This window comes from Chlamydotis macqueenii, chromosome 12 (genome assembly GCF_036417535.1).
Source record: "Chlamydotis macqueenii isolate bChlMac1 chromosome 12, bChlMac1.mat, whole genome shotgun sequence".
NCBI classification, from domain to species: domain Eukaryota; kingdom Metazoa; phylum Chordata; class Aves; order Otidiformes; family Otididae; genus Chlamydotis; species Chlamydotis macqueenii.
In genome coordinates, this window is record NC_141567.1 from 14625865 (window position 1) to 14642899 (window position 17035).

Below are 17035 nucleotides of genomic sequence, written 5' to 3' on the forward strand. Positions count from 1 at the left end.
CAAAAGGGATTTTAGGGAAGGAGGCACTGAGAAGCATTGGCCTGTAAGACAAGTCATGACCTCTCTAGGGCAACCCGAGCACTATTCCAGGCTTTTCTAGGCTTCACACCTCTTTCTTTGTCCCAGGTCCCCTCAGCCAACCCCTAGTAGTCTGTGTTGCCAAATGAAGTTTTGGAAATAAAAAACAACAGCTCTATTCCATTTATTACAAATCATGTTTGTCACATCAATACACACAACACAAAGCAGTTCAAACAAACACCACGTATATACAGTGTCAAGCATCAAAACACATCGGTTCCAGAGCCTTATTTAGGCACTGCTGCCTCCTCCACTGTTCTTTCCAGAAGCTCCTGCTTTCTGCAGCCGGCTCGCACTTGGTTGCCGAGGCATCCTCTGGGCAGATCCTTCCCGGCTGCTCCTTTCTGCAAGAACCTGGGTCCCACTGACAGCAGAACTGGTTTTATTTCTCCCTGAATAAACAAAAACATACATTAGTTTTCAAGTCCCAACCCCATGTGTCATCCACACAGCATCTAAGCTGCAAGCGTTCCTCAGGAAGTCATGCAAAAGGCAAAATTGTATCAGGTGCCGCAAATGTATCCAGCATCCAACACAGAAAGCAAATTTGTGAGTTCAGCTCAACAGGTGTCAGGGCCACAAAACCAAAACAAGTTGCAGTAGGAACACTGTTAATTTTCATCAGGTTTAATCTAACAAGTAACCAGCCGCTTTGTTCTTTAAACACTTGCTTTCATTCAGCACAGGAACACCAGCACTGCAAACAGCACCTCAAGAAGAACATGAAGAGCATCTAACACCTCAAGGCTGGGATAAGTGAATCGATGTTCTGGCATCCACCAGTTTCCGAAGCCTGCAGCCACATTACCAGATCAGAAATCCTTCTTTTCATGTCATTTTGGTGTCTTCATGAGTAAGTTTGGATTTCCTGTCATTTTCTGGGGTTTCCAGGAGCTCAAACTCCTACAAAGGACCTCCTCACGGATTTTCTTACTGTGTTCAGAAGAGGAGAGTTATCCTTCTGTAGGCACAACTGACCTAAAATGCAACAGCAAGAAGCAATGGGTAGAAAGGCAGAAGCTGAGGGAGGCAAGGGGCACGCAGCCCATTCTGCTGGATTCAGCCAGAGGAGAGAGTGACAGACTAAGGGGTACTGCAAACAAACGACAGGAGGGGATAAGCGAGGGAGATCGACTTCTCCTGGCACTGGAGAGAACTATTTTAGATGAGAAGTAGTACTTGCACTAGGAAAGATAATAAAAATAAAAGAAACATGAGGCAAAAGCGTCACAGATTTTACTAAAGACAGTAAGCTCTAAGAAGCATCGTAAAAATTAATAATAGCAAGGAGGAGACAAAAGACAGGAATACAGAAAACACAAGAATACAACGAGCTGTAGTTACAGCAGTTACATGCATGCAATTAAAATAAGAGTGACATTTTAGCAATCGTTATCAGAGCAGCTTCCAGAATACCAACAGCTACTCCACACAGTGGAGTATCCATGGGCGTGGTTTGGAAATCATCATCTTGGATCATCTGTGCCACGGACAGCACCCAGACTGGAGATACGTCTGCTTTACTCACCAAATGGTCCCGTCTCCTTGGAGCAGCTGTCTGAGAACAGGACTTATGTCAACACCACAAGTTAACACCTTGCAGCACCAGAAAGACAACCTGAGAACTTCCAAATAAAGAGTATGTGGCCCCTTCATACCTGTAAAATTTTACATACTAGGGTGGCAAAAGAAATACATTCACTTATCCCAGCCAAGACAGGTGCTCTTAAAGTCCATCACGGTAAACTACACGAGTGAGCTGCCAGCAGCTATCAGCCCAAGCCAGCCAACCAGCCTTGCCACCTTTCTTTGCAGTTCAAGCACTCAAGCAGTTTCACTAATGCAAGTATTGCCCATGAAAACAAACAAATTATACAAAGGCAATACATGTTCTCACAGCATTTGAGAGAAAAATCGGCAGGAACAAAAAGCATTAGAGTTCACCATGATGCTTTTAGCAATCCAGGACACCTTCATAGGTGAATGCCCTCCCCTTTCCCACACGCGTCTAAAGAGTGCGGGTCCTCCACCTGCATAGGACAACTCTAATCCTGTGCACACACTACACAACTGTACCATTAAGCGCTAACGGGAGTCAGGCCCTTGATCTTCTGACCTAGCTGAAATGACTCAGGGAGAAAGAAGCACTTAACTGGAGAGAAGCTGCACTCAGACAAAGCACGTGCTCTCCATCCTATTAGCCTCAAAATCACAGTAAAACAAACCAGTTACTTCAACAGCATGAAAACCAATGATATTTTTGGAAGCATCCTATCTAGACCCATGAAATCAGTCAAGAATAGCTCATGAAGTACACAAAGACAGGCACGGTTTGTACACTTCCAACAGTTAAAACACTATCAGAGATAACAGGTTCAATTAACTCAGAGCACAAAAGAAGTTGAACAACACAAATTCTCTGCAATTCAAGTACTACGCACCAACAAAAGGATTCCACTGATATTTTCCTTGGTGACACAAGATGCCCTTATCTTGGATACGCCTGGCTGTCATTGAACAACTGCAGCCCAAATAGCTACAGATGCAAGAGACAAGCCAAAACAGAGTCTAATCAAACACCTCCCTCCCCAAAGATGATTCCAAAAGCAGCAGCTACGTGTGTGTCTCCTTTAAAGCCAGACACAGCTTGAGAAGAATGGAATATGCATGCAAGCAGTGGCAGAAGTGCACCCAACCTACCTCTCACTGCTAGCTCCCCTCGTTTAAAAACAGCAGTGCCCATCGTGATCAGGCTGCTCACTGGACACGTTACTGCTGACGATCTCTGACAAAACCCAGGGCCAAAAGGCTACAGTCACCTCTAGGAGAGGGCTACCACCAGATACCGAGGCAGGAGTCCGCAGTGCAGGCAAGAAGAGAAAGCCCTAAGTAGCAGAGGGAGGAAGAACTTTCTTGTGGCAAGCAGGAGGCAAGTGAAGACTGATTAGATTTAGGAAAGGAACCCCAACCCCAAATATGCTTTCAGAAATGGACATTTAAAGCTCTTCTCTTCCTGTGTCCTCTCTACTCAACCTACTACTTTCCCCAGGGTATTCTCTCCTGCCTCTGAGCAGTTAACAGGGACTACAGATTTTCCTCCTGCTAGTAAATAAATTGCTATTGGTACATTTACTTGTAACAGTCAGGGATATCAGGGCTGCAATAATTCCAAAATACCTCCTTTAGCACACGCTGGAAGTGATTACAGGCTAGAGAAACCACAAGAGTACTTTTAAATTCTCAAAAATCCTGCTCCTGTTTCTGTCTCACAGTAGGGCTTACACCAGGTACAGTAAACCTGTTGGCCTTTCTAGACAAGCAAAGGATCTTTTTTAGGTGTGAATAAAAAAAAAAAAAACCCAACACACTTGTAAGAGTAGAAGTTCCTCCTTTTTGCAATCACTGTGTGTTACCTGGAGGACTAAAGAGATACCTTTGTCCAATCACCAGAAGTGCACACAGTGATGGGTCTCACTTCAAATCTTAATCTCCTGACCACAGAACAATCTGAGACACAGCTAGACCACTTCCCAAAGCAGTCCCAGTACGTAACTGTGGCTCGTTATACTCCATCCTTTGCCAGACTGTCAGGTTTGCCCTGCAGAGTCTTGCTCACATCCCTGTACACATATCACAAGTAGCCCTCTTCTGCAATACAAACTGGCAGGTTCTCATGTCTTTAAAGCTGCTGTCATATCGTTAACAGACAGAGTAAAGCAGATAGTGAAGACTGGCAAAATATGTCTCAACAAATCCAGTTTAATTGTTTTGAAACAGAGGAAGAGGGAAAAAAATAAGATTATTTTCAAAGTAGTTAACTAAGACGTTAAGTCTGCATTGAGCAGAGGGTCATCACTTAAGCATGTTTTCTCTTGCAAACACTTATCTTAAGAGAAGGACCTGGAGAAAGAAGAGAACAAAATAAGTGGAGACCTACATAGGCCCACAAATCACCTGCACAGAACTTATACCTTCCTCCTCCTCCAGCAAGCCTGTTTCCTTGTAGCAGGTTAGGTATTCGACTGCATTACTAGGTACCACTACAAAAGCAAGCTGACATTAACAAAGTCCCAGATCCTATTCAAGGTACTGACAAGACACATCACACCTGAACTCTACTGCTTATGGTAGGAAGAGTTACAAGGAGTGAGAGTTGCAGAATAAAGATCTGGAAGGCATTCATTCTGACTTCTCTTTAGTGAATTTAGGAAATAGTATGATGTATAAAAAAAACCAGATTAAATACATTTAAGAGAAATCCTTAGCATCTTTTGGGGGATTCCCTCCACCATACCCAAGCTCCACATAGCAATATCCTTAGCTCCTTAATACAGAAGTCAGCACTACAAATCCCGAATCAAGGTGAACTCTGAGGCCCACAACAGAGACAGGATTTTGAAAAGCAAGCTCATGTTAACCACACATTTAGCATGAGAAATTAGCTAGGGCAAGGCTTGGGAAGTAACTTTATGGAAGACACTTGGGCTGGGGAAACAGGGAATGCGGAAAAACCAGTTGGAGCGCAGAGTGAGAAAAGCATCAAAGAATATTCATCGGCCTACAAAAAAAAAGAGTAGGGCATAGACATATGTACATCAATAGAGAGGGAGAAAGCTGGGTTGGCTGATGGGAACAGAAAGTATGGAAATAATATCTCAGAAAATGGAGTAATTAGCTACATACCTAGTGAAGGCCAAAACCAACACCACTGTCCTAATGGGTATGCACACCTCCTCCTCGCACAGAAAGAAATTGCCTGGATATCCTTTCTCTTTAAAATCACCTCTTTCCCTCTGAAACCAACAACTGTTGAAGAACCATTTCAAATGCAGCTTGCATGAACTTGTATCTACCTAAATGCCAGACAGATGCTCAAATTTGGATTCAGCTATCACGAGTTCAGCTACCAGCAAACACAGCTCCATGCAAACACCATGGCTATATTCTATGGGAAAATGCAAAATACAAGTCATTCATATCAGACTCTCTGTTGCTTCAGCTGAAAAAAAAAAGCTGAAATAACTACCAGGGGGCACACACACACCCCGCCCGCCTGCCAACAGCGCTGATCAGAAATGCTCTAACAGTCTTTTTTTAGCTGCTTTAAAAAAAAAAAAAAAAAAAACCCTCCCTGCACCAGGATGGGCTGAGAAGCCTAAGCCGATATCTCATCGTTACTGACAAAACTCAAGTAGAGCAGTCTTGGCTAATCTTTAGTGAGACCTGGATTACTTCAGTCACTTGTCTGACTTCTGACAAAGGAGGAAGCACAGGAGAAAGAGCAGATATGCAGAGCTGAAGGACACTGTGCAAAGCAGCTTGGCAAGCTTATATAGGACAATCGCTCTTCTCAGTATTAGCGCAAGGAGCTCTGGCTTTATCAGCAGACACAAGTCCCAGCTACACAGAGGAAGCAGCTCCCATCTCCAAATGCCTGGTCCTGCATGGAAGCCGCATCATCCTCTTCTTAAATGGAGGCAGCATCTTCCAACAAAGACAGCGGAGCCAACAGCAGATACAGCTTTGGTTCCCCTTCCCTGCAGCAGCTCCTAAAGGGAAAGGACGCAAGGCAAGCCAAACACTCCTAGAGAACAGACCCAGCCCAGAGGACACCCCCAGTCACTCCATTAACACTTACCCCGCTCCGGAATGACGGACTTGGACTGTGCTCAGAACTAGAAAGCTCAGTGAATGAGGAGTGATTCCTCCTCCTCTTCAATTTGAGCTAGCTGGTTGTTTCTTCATTTTAAGCAGAGAAAATTACTCTGATGAAGAGACGCTGATTTTAATGGGATCTTTATTTCAGCAACAGATTTCCCCCTCCCCACCCCGGCCTACAGTAAACAAACTCCTGTCTTGAGCTAGATAATTCAAATCCTAATTCAGCCCAAGGTGGTCCAGTAAAACACAGACAAGGCTGGCATTGATGGCCCAGTTCTGCTTCAGATCATTACCAGTTTCCATGACTGGGAGATCTCTCTGGGCACCTGGTTGAAGGTCATGAAAACAAACAGGAGTCCTACGCATCCTCCTCAGACACTCCAGGCACACTGCTCCAAGTGCCTACACAGCACTGCAGAGCCAGACATAAGCTAGCCAAAATTTGCACAAAGCTGCAATTAAAGCTGCAGAAGCTTGTTCACCTGCACTCCATGCCCGTCTTAGGTCAGGCTGGGCGCTGAGCTAAACAGCTCCTCCTTCCACTAAATGACAGTAAACACAGATATCTGCCTTCCATCCAAGAGGCTACAGAAATGTACCCTCACAAGCACAGCTGGACAAAAGCTGTCCTCTTCTTGGTATTAATGAGATCTTACCAGCACTTATACTCACAGAAATGAGGGCACAGGACTAAGGTTGTGATCAGCCACTGCTGAGCTTAAGTTCTACTCAAAGAATTTTCTGAGAGAGTCAGCTTTTCAATGGTGATTTTATTCACAAAGGAATTAGTTGAGGTCAGCAGGCGCTGGGTGACAGCAAAGCCACATGGGCTGGCAGAAACTAAAAAGAGAAGTTTTCATTCAAAGTGAGTTACAGCTCTAACATAACACAAACTTCCAGAAAACAAAAAAAAAAAAAAAAACCCAACATTGCTGGGAAGACCAAACCTTCTGGCAATGTGTGCAAATGCTGCCCATCAGAATTTGGTCAGGTCTGAGTGTCATGAGAGAGGCCAATGTGCCCCTTTGTCACCGTTACTGAGCACCAGCTTGCAAAGACAGTGAGTCCAGGTTCAGCATTTAATGTTTTACCACATGTCTGCAGTGAAACTGTGGCTTGATGGGCACGCCCCTCCTGTCTCAGCAGGCTGTGTATGACCTGGCGATCTCAGTGCATCAACTAGCCCTGAAGACGTATTTTAGCCTTGTGAAATAAAACAGCAACAGGAGACACTGAAGGTCAGACTAATACTGCGAATATTTACCAGGAGCAGCACGGAGCTAACGCCATCTTTCTCTGAACTTCACTACGCTTCGCCCTCTGTTCTGAGGGCTTGTCCCAGCCCACTCAAGATATCAACGTGTCAATTTTAAAGGGCAACTATGGAGAGGAAAGTCTGGCTGGACACACGAGGACTGCAATCTGACTTGGGCACCATCTTGGACTAGGAGATGCTCTGCTAAAGATGCAGAATGAGCATCCTGGATTGAGGCAGGCACAACCAAATTAAGCTCCCAGGACAGATACTAATTCCTGCAAATTCATATCCTCTCTGAGGTGTTTGCAGCAGCTCAAGATGGTAGGAGGCAATGGTTAAAGGCCTATCTACTCTACCTTAGGGTTTCTGGCTCTTCCCCTTCAGAAATTTAACGCTGATTAACTAACAAGTTGCCATCTGATTGTTTCAAACTTGAGACAGCCTACTATTAGCCCACACTAGCTTGTGGCACTAGCCCAGTGCTAGGGGAAAAAAAAAAAAAAAAAAAATCTCATTTTTACAGGAAGTACCACACAAACAGCATACATGAAAGAACAAAAGCTGCTCCAGATTAACAGACAGACAGGAATAAAAACCTTACCAAAGTTCCTTCATAGTTTGAGTGGCCCATCACACCTGAAGCACCCACAAAGGAGGAGAAGAGAGAGCAAAATTTAACAGCATCTTTTGTTCAAAAATCACTGCTCTTTTGAGATGTTTCCTCTCAACGTGGTAACGGAATAGCACGCTGCTTCTTACTGAAAATATCCAAGTGCTACACCTCTCTCTTTTTGCTCAGGAAAAAGTGGTCAGGTGGGTGTCTTCTTTTTCCCCTGTGCATATTTAGAGTCACTCCTCAATCAGATGTGTTTGTTCTCTTTACCACAACCAGCTTCTCTGTAGGAATTTCTTAAGAGCACCTCTTGAGAAAGGGGAACCTGTTCGCAGTGAAGTTCGTGGAGTTCCAGACACTTTCTCCGCATGCTCCAATTCCCATTTGGGCTTTAGCAACTTCCTCAGAGTCCCTCTGTGCAGCCACCTTCAGCTGCTCAATGAGGCGATTCTCACCCTCTTACCATGTGGGAATCCACAGCAGAAGCAGCAGGTTCTACTGCTGTGGAGGTGCCTCGGATTGCGGCATAATCGCCCTTAGCCTAAAAGCGACTGCTTACTGACTGGTCAAACCAATCTTGACTTTCAACTTCGCTTTCTACAGGACTTACCACCAGGCCTGCAAGCACAGCCATGAGAATAAACACCCCCTACCACCAAGGCAGCCTCACACTGAGACAAGACTAAGTGGTAGTACGCTGCCACAACCGGGAAACCTCACTCTGCCCCCTGCTCTGCTCAGGTTACTTACGTCAACAAAGCTTTTCCTTCCTGCCCGGTTCTCTGTGTTCCCAGCACAGCCCTTGCTGACAGTGACAGCTACTTTTTAAAGTTTTGCCTCAAAATTCATCATGGGTCAACAGAGACCCATGCGCTACAACAGTGTTTTTACCCTCAAACAGAGAAGGGAGAAAAGGACACGACAATTTGACTTGACCTCATCCATTTCTAGGCTCCCACACCCACATTACTGGTACAGGAGCGCTGAGGCGTGCAGCAAGCCAGTGCAGTTTTGCTCTCGGTGACCACAGACAACGATCACAAAGCCTTGCTGTTTTGGCCATTGCCCCTTTCTACTGTATTTTTGAACACAAGAGAAATGAGAGCCTTTTCACAGTGAATTCCAGCTTAGTGACAAGAAACTTATTTTAGTTACCTCTTTTTTAACCTTTCTGAAGAAATCCACTGAGTTTGCAAGCTACCAGCCGAAAGTCACTTCAGGAAGTAAGTTTTATTAGAATTGATTTGGAATAAAATAAAATATATATATGGCACAACTTCAGGGGTATATTTGTTAGTGTCCACTGAGACTGGGGCAATAACAGAAGATAATTACATTCAAAAGCAGTCACTATCTTAGCCAACAACCCCCCACAGCCTCCCATTTCACATTCCCCCCTAAATAACATCTGCTGGGCAAGGAAACCGTTGGCCGAGCGGCAGAGGACACCAGGGGATGGAGCAGAATTAGCAACGCAGCTCCCCTCCTTTTCCGGGGATTCCTAATGCACCAAAAACTTTACCTTTTTTGAGTTAGATACAAGCGAAGCAGCATTGTGTATTTTTGTGGGGGTTTTGGGTTTTTTTTGGTTAAAGGCCGGGAGGGCAGAGCCACAAAACCCAGCACAAGCGACCGCAGCAACCTGCCCCCCCGACACACAGCACCGCTCCTCCGCACCCGGCACGCTACGCTGCCCAAAAATAATAAAAATTAAGAAAAAAAAAAAAAAGAGGGGCGCGGGCAGGAGGCGCAGCGCCCCTGGGGTGAGGGGGCTCCCCCTCCGCAGGCCCCCGGCGGGCCCGGCCCCACGGCTCACACCGAGCGGGCCCCGCGGGGCCCGGCCGAGCTCCCCCTCGGGCCCAGCCGCCCGGCCCGCGGCCCCCTCCCTGCGGCGGGGCGAGCGGCGCGGCCGGCGGGAGGCGCGGGGAGGCCGCGGGGCAGCGGGCGGGGCAGCGGGCAGGCCGCGGGGGAGGCCCGGGAGAGCGGCGGGCGGGTCCCCAGCCGCGGCGGCCGCAGGGCGGAGGCGGGGGAGAGGGGGGCGAAGGCCCGGGGCCGGCCGTCCTCGGGAGGCTCTGCGCGGGGAGACACGGGGATTAGGGACCGCCGCCACCGCGCCCCCCGCCCGCCCCTGCCCGCCGCCTACCTCGGGTGTCGGCGGGGAGCGGCGCCGGAGCGGCGGAAGGCCCGCCCTCGGGTCCCGGCGGCAGCCGCTGCCCGACGCACATGGACTTGAGCACCTGGAAGACGGCGAGCGGCGCCACGTTCATGCGCAGCAGGTCCAGCAGCACCCTGCGGGGACACCCGTCAGTGGCGGGACCGGCACCACCGGCATGACCGGCACCACCGGCGGCCGCCCCCGCCGCTCACCGGAACACCTCCGGGTCCAACCCGCTGCCCGCCGCCTGCGCCAGCTCGAACAGCTCCGCCTCCTCCGCACTCAACAGCTGCTTCCTCCGCAGCCGCACCTCCGCCATGGCCGCCGCCATTCCCGCCGCCGCCTCCGACATGGCGGGGCCTCGCCCCCCGCCCGCTGACGGCGCGGCCGGGCTCCGCCCGCCGCTGCAGGCCCCGGTGCCGGCGGGCTGGGCCTCGGGCGGGCCCCGCTCCTCCCGCCCGGGCCCGGCAGGTGGCAGCCGCGCTCCAGCCGCCGCCGAGGCCTGCCCGGTGGGGTGGAAGGGTGCCCGGCGGCGTCCCGCGGCTTCTCTCTGCCAGCCCTCACCCTCCCGCTGCCCCGAGGGCTCCGCTGCTGTCCCCCGGGCAGGCACCCTGAGCCCCAGGCTCGGAAAGCAGCGCTCATGGTGATTTCTGGGTGTCAGGCTGCCCTTCAGACCCACAGTGGGCTGCCGTACTGCATGCCCCCTCCACGGAGGTGCCGTCAGCTCGCTGGAAGGAGCCCCTCGTTGGCCTCCCTCACCTCGGTTTAGTTAAACCTTTCTCAAGGTAGACACCTGCCCTCGATCTCCAAACTGGAGTCTTTGGTCATCGCCCACGAGGCTGTGGTGGGGTAGGCAGGAGCAATACAGCAATTACAAAGGCCAGGTATCCCTGGAGATGGAAACTCCCCCTGCCACCCAGGGTATGCACCCTGGTCAAGGACAGTAACGTACTCACCGACCTGTCGAGTGTATTGTGTGTAGGTGATCCATGGTTTGTTAAACAAGCCCACACTGCACCCTAACCAAATTCATGTCCTGAACTGCCCCTGGGTGATTTTAATGCCAAAAATTACACCCTCTTATGGCTAATGGTACGCTAACGAAGAAGACCTCTCGAAATGTTTAAAACATGAACATATGTAATCATGGACGGTGCAAAAAGTGTGGGTAACCAATCAGTTACTGCATTGTAATTTCTGCCTCATTATTTTGTATAAAAGACCCTTTACATTCCTAAGTGGTGTGCTGGCTGTGTTAGATGCCTAGCACCCGCTTCTGCAGAATCAAAATAAATACAAATATCTCAACTCAGTGTGACTGGCTCTTGCACACCGGGTAAAAGAACCTCTGATTTGGGGGACAACAGTGGCTCGCCCTACCAACCCTCTTCAGGTTCTTTTCCACAAGCTGTCACATTTTTTAGCTGAGCGAAACCACGGCCTTTCTTTATTCCTACAGGAACAGACACACAAAGTACGTGGTGGAGGGAACCACATCGAGGACCACAAGCTTCCCTGTATCCACCCATCTCTGGGTAAGTGAACATGTACTTGATGCAGGCAGCAAACAAGGGCACGCTCACCTGCTTGATGGATTTCTTCTTGCATTTTTCCCACTGGAAGACAGAAATAGCTGGTTGTCCTCATTCACGTGGTCATCTGGTTGACTTCTCCTCGTGTGACCACTCTCTGTCCTCCAGGTGATCCAGATCTTGTGTCGCAGGGGCCAACTCTGGATGCTGGTTTTAAACTCCTGTCCCTGGACAGGGGCAGGGAAGGGAGCTAGGGAGAGGCAATGGGAGCGCTTTGGGGCGCAGGCAGTGCAGCAGATTTGGGTGCAGAGAAGCCGTATGTGCCACCTGCCTTCTGGAGCTGCACACAGATAAACATCCGTGTTCACACACCCAACTGTCCGCCTCTGCTGGGCTGCGGCATCTCTAATGCACTGCAGTTCCCAAGCCAGCAGGGAGCATCTGGCGTTACATAGGGAAGAAAATTGGAAATTTGGGTCTTGAGTCGCACCGTGGCGAGATGTCACGCTGAGATTGAAATTCCTCTATCTAAATGGAAATGAGCAGCGCCTCTGCCATCAGGGAGGGATCACCTGTCCCCGCTCTCCTCGTCCCAGCACACACAGAGACCACGGACAGACCAGCTGCACTGATGAATGGACAGCACAGCAGGAGGGAGCACGATGCAGGGGTGTCCCCCGCCAGTGCCATGAGATCCCGTCCCATCCCTGCATCAAGCCACGGGAGAGACATGCTCCCACTCCACACCCCGAGCAACCTCTGAGCGTGTCAAAATGATCACCTGCCACAGGGCGACCCGACCTTGTGTCCTGACAGGCACACGGCCTCGCTAACAGACAGACATTTACTGCAGCTGCCAAGATGGGAATGAGATGTACGATGATAAAAGAAGGATCTTGCTGCTAATGGCCCTAAGCGAGACCAGCCCAGCAGGGACAATTATCACGGTGCTGATAGCGGGAGCAGCTGCTGCCAGCGCGAATTACCGTGCTGTCTGTGGGGCTGCCAATGCCAGAGCCACAAAGCCTGAGGTCACCTTGAATGATGGACTTTCAGAGAGACCCTCAGCTGAGTCTGGCAGTGCGGCCTCTACGATGCAGAGGGGACCAGGCAACATCCCTATGCTTGCTCTCTTGCCTGCTCTGTTGCATGATGTGCTGCTTCCTTTGGGACTGCCTGGAAGTCAATGCAAGGGCAAGAGCCCGCACCACGTGGGTGATGCACTCTCCGACCCTTCCTGGTCCCACCTGGACCACCTTCCCCAGCCCATGGCATCTAGGAGCTCAGCTACAAGTCACGGCAGAAGAGGGCAAGACACTTTTTAGATCAGCCCCTCTCTGGAAAAAAAAAGAAGAGAACTAGGAACCACCTTCCCTACAACAAATTGGAGGAGCCTCAGCTTGTACCTCCTCCTTCTCAGCTCCAGGCAGCTCCAGCTGGCAGCTCTCTCTGCATCCTCTGGTCACCAACAGGGCTGGAGACCTTTCCAGGGCGAGGGACAGGAGACCCTGCCTCTTCCATGCTTCCTTCACAGGCCGCCATAGGCCATGGCTGTGGGTCGTGCCCTCCTCACCTTTCTGGGGTGTAGGCCTGGATGGGCACATACTGCAACTTCTTCAAGTGACAACACTCTTATCTGGACTGCATGGTCCTTTCTGCTCTCTCAAGCATTTCTGGGGGCTCTAATATCCCACTTTTCTCCTTTTGCTCTCCCAAGCCAACAGGTCGGTAGAGGAAGTCACTGGGATCCCATAAACATCCACTGAGAAGACCTCAGTTACTGGAGCTGCAATCTGGGTAGCACCTGGGACTCTGGCTTAAATTACACTCCACAGGACACTGGGTCTTGCTGCCCACCAGAGACACCCTCCATTACCTCTGGCAGGACTTTATCACCTAATAACATACAGCCCACAGTTTCCAGAGCAGGACGTGAGCCAGGACAGCCCAGGATGGTGGTGCCAGGCTTGTAAGACACAGTTACAAGAGGGGCTGAGCAGACGGGGGCAGAGGAGGCTCAGAGAGCCTGTGTGTGTGGAGGGAAAAGGGAATTAGCTGCAGCACTGCAATCTTTCCCCTAAATTACCAGCTAGAGTTGGGGGTTGCTCAGACATCGAGACACGATGCTACTGCCGTGCACACACGCAGAAAGCAGTGCTGCCATGTGCCTGTCCAGAGACCACCAAGCACCTGCGTGGGAAAGCAGCTAATGCACGTGCAATAAATTAGGATGTCATGAGCACGTGGAGGCCATGCCGTGCATCATGGAGTGCCCACCCGTTGCACACACAGTAAATCCAAGACCGCTGCATGCACAAGGGGCAAATCAGGCAGACTGTTCCCCTTGGAGAGGGGCAGTGGCGTGGGGGAGCAGTGACTCAAGGTGCTCTACGTGGAGGCAAAGAGATGCAAGAGCCTTCCCTGTAAATCAGGACACGCTGCGCACGGTCAGAGAGAGCACACTAAAACCAGACGTGCTGTGAATTTGCAGAGAGGTAACCCTTAATGCGTGCGGTAAATCAGGGCATGCTGTGCATGCGCAGAGAGGCTGTAACGCTGCATATGGGCAGTAAATCATAGCGCACCGTACGTGCACAGCAAGGCTGCCCCAGACAGGAACAGTGAGAGAGGGCACACGTGGGCAGAGAGCCCCGCGGTCCCACGCTGGCACAGATCAGGACTTGCTGTGCGCTGCCATTTAATGGAGAAAAATTCAGCATGCATACATTTATCCTGGAAATTAAGAGAAAGACTTGTATCTGCGCAGGTCGTCAAGCTGAGCAAGATGTGAAGGACAGAGAACGCCTGAGGCACGACCACCAGACAAGGACACGCTTTGAATGCATGAGATGAGGGTCAACCAGGAGGTGCTGCATGAGATCGGGGAGGAAAGGAGCAAGGTCACCTCACTGTGAAGGAAGGACCAGATTTAGGATAACCTGGATACGGCTCAGATAGCAAACAAATGCAGCAGATGTGCCTCCCACATCCAGAAAAGGGAAAAGAGAGATTAAAATACATCTAGATTTTCATACCTTTCTCAGGTTTCTTTGAAAGAAGCCCAGCTTCAAGACAGGAAGGCAAATGGAAACAAGTTATCACAGACACATTGTCTCAGTGTAATGTAATGATTTTTGTAATTAACTTAGACAAGGTGATGCAGTGCATTTAGGCTGGTTAGATTTAAGGAAGGAGTTTGGTTTTACCCAGTATGAGCCAGTTTCCAATGCTGGAAGCCATGGGTATGGATTTAGCAGAGGAGGAACCAGCTGATAAGTAAACGATGAGTTGTATTAAAAGGGATGTCTCTGAGCAGAGATGCTTCTAGCACTGTTCCTCCACCCCAGTCTTGGGATGACCCCACTAACATTACTAGCAAGCAGTGCAGGGCTGGGAGTGTGGTCATCGTGCCTGGGATACGTTTTCGGGAGGGACACAGCCACATCACTAGAGGTGTTGGAAAGATCTCACCCAGAAAATCTGCCTGAGCATGCTGGTTTGGAGACATGCCTCTGAAACCGTGAAAGGAAAAGGAGAGAACTGCTCACTAGCGTAGGCTGAAAATTAGGTGGAGGCATCCAAGCATGGATGTTTTGGGAGACAATTTTCAAACAGGCTACCAGGAGCAAGTAACTGGTTTGAGACAATGCTGGGGAAGCGTACCGAAGGGACTGAGCGAGGGTGGCCTCTGAGTTAGGAGCTGAAACTTTCCCCTTGCATCAAATACATTGGTCTTCACGAGAAGATCTGAAAGGAGGCATTCAGCTGGGCCATGTGTGTGCCACATGCATGGGTGTGCTACGTGTGTGCTACACTGCACGTTTTGCTGGTAGCCTGCGGGAATCAGGAACAAATTCATCTCCTGTGCTACAAACTTTGGCAGCTGAGCTGCTGGGTTATTTGATCCTTCTGCACATTGCTGTGGTTGAAGACAGAATACAGGGCACTGTTTTTTTGGTGATATTCAAGCAACTCAGGCATCACTGCTAGGGCTGGGGTTTTAAACTAATCGCTAGGCTTGGGCTTAAGGGAGCTTCTCCAGGCCAGAGGGACAGGGAGGGGGCATGGACGATGGACCACACCCTGTACACATCTGAGGGTTTTATGCAGTCCCGCAAGGATCAGTTACTGGTGATGCTCTCCAGCCTCTGAGGTGTTCAGGAGCCTTGATGACTTGCGCTGGGGTGGGTGATGAGGCTGATGTCAGGCTTGATGCTAACCCAAGTGCTTCATTTCCAGCAGGTGGGAGACATTAGGAACTGTGACAGAGTTTCAGCAAAAATACCCCAGCTTCCAAGGAGGGTGAACTCTAATTCTGCCCTGAATCAGCCTTTCATCTCTCTGGGTTGCTTTCCTCCTGCAAGACCACATCTTTTGGCCAGTGCAGTCCTGTGCAGGAGCAAGCGCAGCCCCAGGCTGGCCCACAACCAGGCGGAGCGGCACGGGGCTTGGGGGCTGCGCCAGCTCAACCCTGACCGCCTTGCAAGAGCATGTTCCCAGCAGTGCTAATCCAATTACAAAACAAACTTCCTTCCTTCATTATTAGGGCCTGCAGCATGCTAAAACAGCTTACGGAGGGCTTAGCAAGGGACTAGAGATCAGGCGATGAATGACAGAGCTGTTTCACTTGCAGGGAGGAGTGACAGAGAACAGAGGCAGCTGGGAGGACATGGGGGATCGCCAGGACAAGTGGATTGGGAATTGCTACAAAGGTCTCTGGCCAACCTTCACGCTCCCAACGGGGTTAACCTCAAAGCCACATCAGGTTGCTCAGGCCCTTGTCAGGCCTGGGGATTAGCATCCTCATTAATGGGGCCCCCTCCATCACCTCTCTAGCCCTGTCACATGGCTGCCCCTCCCCGCCTCATTCGCAAACAACACTCACTTCAGCCATGGGATGGCAAAGGTAGCACTAAAATACCCTTGCAAGAGAGATTCAATTCAAATTTTTTTTTCTCCCACCACAAACAGAGGATGCAATGTACCAGCCAGACCCAGAGTCATATACTTTCTGTGGAAATCCAAAAATGAAACCCCCTGGGTCCAAACAGGACCCAGGACCTGCTGGGATCTGCCACATTTGAGAATCATAGAATCACAGAATCATTATGGTTGGAAAAGACCATCAAGTCCAACTGTCAACCCAATACCACCATGCCTACTAAACCATGTCCTGATGTGCCACATCTACAGGTTTTTTAACACCTCCAGGGATGGTGATTCCACCACTTCCTTGGGCAGCCTGTTCCAATGCTTGACCACTCTTTCAGAAAAGAAATTTTTCCTAATATCCAATCTAAACCTTCCCTGACACAACCTGAGGCCATTTCCTCTCATCCTATCACCAGTTACTTGTGAAAAGAGACCAACATCCACCTCACAACAACCTCCTTTCAGGTAGTTGTAAAGAAGATCAGGTCCATCCTCTGACCCAATGTCAATCTGTGGGCTGGCTCCTTGCTAATATGGCTCTGCATCCTGCACCCTGCTCCTTCCATTTTTCTTGTTGGACCTCCTCCACCACGAGGGCCCACATGGAGCTGGAGGCTCCGCTGGGATGGCAGCATCACCCCTAGGTTGCAATGATTTTGCAGCCCTCTATCCCTGGAGTCCAGTCCCTCCTGGAAATGCTAGGAAGGGGGGGGGGGGGCGGGGGGGAAGAAACCTAGCTGGGCTTAGAGCAGTTTTGCTTCTCTCCAAAAAAAAAGCCCTTCTTGACTCTGGTCAATGCTAAC

At 49.9% G+C, this 17035-nt stretch overlaps 1 protein-coding gene and 1 long non-coding RNA gene across 4 annotated transcripts; both read right to left on the reverse strand.

The window, feature by feature from the left end:
- Positions 1-186: 186 nt before the first annotated feature.
- On the reverse strand, positions 187-14043 carry LOC147599281 (mitotic-spindle organizing protein 2B-like). Of its 3 annotated transcripts, XM_086757412.1 has the most exons (4): positions 9981-10205; positions 9757-9902; positions 7602-7636; positions 187-473 (listed from the first exon to the last, which is right to left on the reverse strand). In XM_086757412.1, exons 1-4 carry the CDS (start codon positions 10118-10120, stop codon positions 309-311), a joined length of 486 nt encoding a protein of 161 aa, XP_086613538.1. In that variant the 5' UTR covers positions 10121-10205; the 3' UTR covers positions 187-308. The 3 variants fall into 3 exon arrangements, with proteins under 3 accessions (XP_086613538.1, XP_086613540.1, XP_086613537.1); XM_086757414.1 differs by lacking the exon at positions 7602-7636 and having other exon boundaries at positions 9981-10173; XM_086757411.1 differs by lacking the exons at positions 187-473; positions 7602-7636 and adding an exon at positions 8825-9685 and having other exon boundaries at positions 9981-14043.
- On the reverse strand, positions 6493-7594 carry LOC147599282 (uncharacterized). Its single transcript, XR_015259911.1, has 2 exons — positions 6690-7594; positions 6493-6582 (listed from the first exon to the last, which is right to left on the reverse strand). It is a non-coding gene; the product is annotated as an uncharacterized LOC147599282 (long non-coding RNA).
- Positions 14044-17035: the final 2992 nt, after the last annotated feature.

What these genes read in the sequence shown, in the direction of transcription:
- LOC147599281 (XM_086757411.1), bottom strand. Translation starts at nt 10,120, where the DNA reads ATGTCGGAGGCGGCGGCGGGAATGGCGGCGGCCATGGCGGAGGTGCGG. An exon ending in TTGGACCCGGAGGTGTTCCG is followed by an intron (nt 9,903 to 9,980) that starts GTGAGCGGCGGG and finishes GTGTCCCCGCAG; the next exon opens with GGTGCTGCTGGACCTGCTGC. An exon ending in GCTCCCCGCCGACACCCGAG is followed by an intron (nt 9,686 to 9,756) that starts GTAGGCGGCGGG and finishes CTCCCCGCGCAG; the next exon opens with AGCCTCCCGAGGACGGCCGG.